Source organism: Propithecus coquereli, unplaced genomic scaffold (assembly GCF_000956105.1).
Source record: "Propithecus coquereli isolate 6110/MARCELLA unplaced genomic scaffold, Pcoq_1.0 Scaffold357, whole genome shotgun sequence".
Classification (NCBI taxonomy): Eukaryota; Metazoa; Chordata; class Mammalia; order Primates; family Indriidae; genus Propithecus; species Propithecus coquereli.
Genome location: NW_012149252.1, coordinates 1,321,909 through 1,325,638, shown reverse-complemented (window position 1 = coordinate 1,325,638; position 3,730 = coordinate 1,321,909). Strand labels below are relative to the sequence as shown.

Genomic DNA, 3,730 nt, shown 5'->3' with positions numbered 1-3,730 from the left:
TTCTTAGATTAAGTTTTCTGTCCTAGATAAAAGAAACCATCTATCAGGCAAATTTCTAAATCACATCATAACTATTAAAAATCTAACAGGAGTGTGATATATGACGAAACCAACCCTCTTGTACAGATTACCAATATAATATCAAGTCATGCCTGCATATCGTCAAGTTTCATGGACTTTATCACCACCTATGACATCAGCAAGTTAAGTTGAATCAAGTCAAGTCAAGGTCTGTATAATAATGACCAATGTACTCAGAGCACTAACCAAAGACAAAAAGCCCTGAGCAAGCATTTTGGAATATATGATATCTGTAAGAATATCGAGGGAAGTAGGGAGCAGTGTCAGAAAGAAGATTGTAAAGATAAACTAGAAGACGGGATTTGAGAATCCAAAACATGAAAGAAGAAACAAGTGGAATTAGGGGTATAATTGTAAATTTATTGCATCTATTTTTTTCCATGGGGAGGGGAAATAACCATTGATTTTACTTGCTACAGTAATAAGCATAGGTTTCAAGATATCTTATTTCTTCTGTGAGCAACTGGAAAGAATGATCCATTTAATTTTGAGCAGGATGACTCCCTGCTCACCCTGACTCCATCCCTATCACAGAATATCTAGCATTTTTGTTTTGTACATCAAAGACTTAACAGCTGTTGAAAGGATAAATACATCAGCAAAAGAGATATAGGAAGCTGCAGAGACACTGGCCATTTATCTGAGAAGTGCCCAGTGAGGCATCTCTGGATGGGCACGTGTGGAGTGGTTCCCCTGCCTCAGTGAGGTGCTTCTCCCTTACCTCTCTCACCTTTCCCCACTCTTCCCAACATTGCCCTTCCTTCTTTCGTGTTTGTCCTCCTCCCTGTCATAGTTATTATAGCATAGAGCAATTTCTACCCGGTGCAGTGCTCACAGTAAAATATTGGCCTAATCTTCCAGATGGACTGGAATAAAATATTCCCATGGTATATTGTCAAGCTTAAAATAGAGGACAGTTGGGCTAGAATTGACCTTGAAATATCATCTAAGCCATTCTCTAAGTTACATAAAGAACATGTGATTACCAAGATTTTGGGGAATGGATTTGATATACTCCCAAAATTAAGATTCCATATCTATGTGCCACCGTTTTGGCATAAGCACTCAATTACTCCTTTAAGTCATTTAATCGATGCATCCTTTATACAAAATCCTACCTACTTCCCAAGAGTGTTTACAATAAAAGGTGAGCTTATGAACATACACACTCATGTGCATACACACACACACAAATACAGAACAGTAAAGATAATGCCCTCAGAACAAAAATAATGAGGAAAGGGAAGAGCTATGAGGGAAAAGTGTTTTTGAGTAGCTTCCTTTAGAAAATTCTGGCTCAGAAAACTTTTATCTTATGCCCGTACTGCCACTCTGTGATTATTTTAAAGCAGGAATGGAAAGGAAGTCTGAAGATAAGAAATCCCTTAATTTCATCAATCACAACAAGAGCCATCTTAAAAGTATTGAATTCTTCCTAATAAACTGTCAGCTGGCTGTCAGCAGCTAACTACATTTGCTATGGAATTTGCAGGTCTGTGGTGCTGGCATTGCCAATGCTACGGGTGCCCCAGGCTCTGATAAACATACCTGGCTTCAGCAATAAGCATCCAGTTATCTCAATTTAAAGGTATTTTTTATTATTATTTTGATGGCTATATAGGATGTTTAAAAGACACAACTACTTGGAATTTGGCAGCCTGGCTAAGGGAAAATTGCCCAAGAGAGGAGCACCTGGGTTAGCCACCTTAGTGAACAAGGGAGATGGAACAGAAACAGGAAGTAGTTGTTTATGTAAGGATTTTGCCTAGAATTTACTCAGAGTTGGAGAACTCATTATAGAGAGTTTACAAACAACTACATAGATTTTATTTTAGAAAAAGAAATGAATGGTTTAAAAATAAGTACTGCTATTTGTACATAAAATTTCCATTAGCACAATAATATACCTTTTGGGATCAAAGTAAAAAAATTTCAATAGTATAATGTACAGGCTAAAGCAACCTTTATCTAACAGGTCCTTTAGTCTCTAAATTTGCCTTGAACTCTAGGAATTTCGCTCAATCAGCTACTGCAAGCAATAGCTTGCATTTCCTACCATCATTATTATACTGACTTCAAGGATCTGCTTACATTAATGGTCTTTAGACACCATTGTTCCTGCTATTATTTCCACTACCTATTCCTGGGACTTCACATAACCCAATAAAAGTCCAAAATTGTTGCCTATAAACAGTTTTGCCTACCTGAATATCACTAAGAGCAAACAAAATTTTCATTACCTTCATTGGGCATTAAAAAATATTTTGATTCTTTAAAAACCAAAAGAAATAGTAATGTGAAAAATCGGTTACTGCTATGGTCTGAATGTTTGTGCCCTCCCCAAATTCATATGTTAAACTCCTAATCCCTAGTATGACAGTATTAGGAGGTGGGGATTTGGGGACGTGAATAGGTAAAGAGAGCAGACTCTCATGAATGAGATTAATGCCTGTATAAAAGAGACCCCAGAGAGCTGGCTTGCCGCTTCCACCATGTGAGGACACAGCAAGAAAATACCACCTACGAACCAGAAAGCAGGCCCTCCCCAGACACTGAGTCTCCTCATGCTTTGATCTTGGACTTTCCAGCCTCCGGAACTATGAAAAATTAATTGCTATTGTCTATAATCTGCCTGGTTTATGGTATTTTGTTTTACCAGACTGGACAGACTAAGACAGATGCTCATACATTTTTCATGGTGAAAGACCTTAAAAGAGTTGGCAACTAGACCTCCAGCTAGATTCTCCTGACAGCACAAGGTAACCAAGCCAGACGTGACAGATTACATTTAGTTATGCAATCTTAGAACTGAAAAAGAGATCCTCATGTTGTATAATCCACAAGTATCATGGAATAATACCAAAAAATAAATAAATTTCAACTTTATGACACTTCAACTATGTCCTTTCCTTTGCCCATTCAGTAGTTGATTTTTGGATTTCATGGTTTTACACAATAGTAAGAGAATTATGTTTATGAACTGTTTTGATTGTTTTTTTACCACGTTACCTACCAATTTAGAAACAAACAAACGAAGACTTACTGTGCAGCCAGACTGCTTGGAGATAGTATCTGTCCATCATCCTCACTCCACACATGTGTTATATTATCAGAGTCACCTAAAGTAATAACATTTATATAGGTAAACATTTAATATGTTTGCTTAAAGATTTTTTTTTTTTCCAGCATAGACCATCCCAGGTCAAATTAATGGGGAGAAAAATGCAGAATATTTCTCCAAAGAATTTTACAAAAGACATTTATGCTCTTTCTGTTAGAAACATTTAGGATAGTTACAGGAAGTAGATGCCTATTAATCAAAATAATCCCAATAGTCAAGCACATGCATTTCTAACAAATTCTTTCTCTGTGCATCGAATCACTACATTATTTTATCCCAAGACCTGTATACGTAGATGACTCTTGAATACTATAATGAAGATTGACTACACACAATTTGTTAATCAAATGAAGCCAATTTTAGTCTATGGGTCACTGGATATTTTTTGCCTTCAGTTGTCTAGAGTGTAGCCTTAGGAAACATCTGCCATCACTAATCTATATTTTCTATCTTGCAAAAAGCAGCCAGTGATCTCAATTGAATGCAGCTGTGAATGCAAATTGACTAATGTTAACAAAACTGTTCTGA

General features: G+C 36.6%; 1 protein-coding gene across 1 annotated transcript in view; it reads right to left on the bottom strand.

Moving 5' to 3' along the window:
• The window catches only part of ABCA12 (ATP-binding cassette, sub-family A (ABC1), member 12), a 203,578-nt gene that overhangs the window by 118,527 nt on the left and 81,321 nt on the right, over positions 1-3,730 (bottom strand). The window contains 1 exon segment of the mRNA XM_012651460.1: positions 3,125-3,200. Within this exon segment, the coding sequence (XP_012506914.1) occupies positions 3,125-3,200 (76 nt within the window).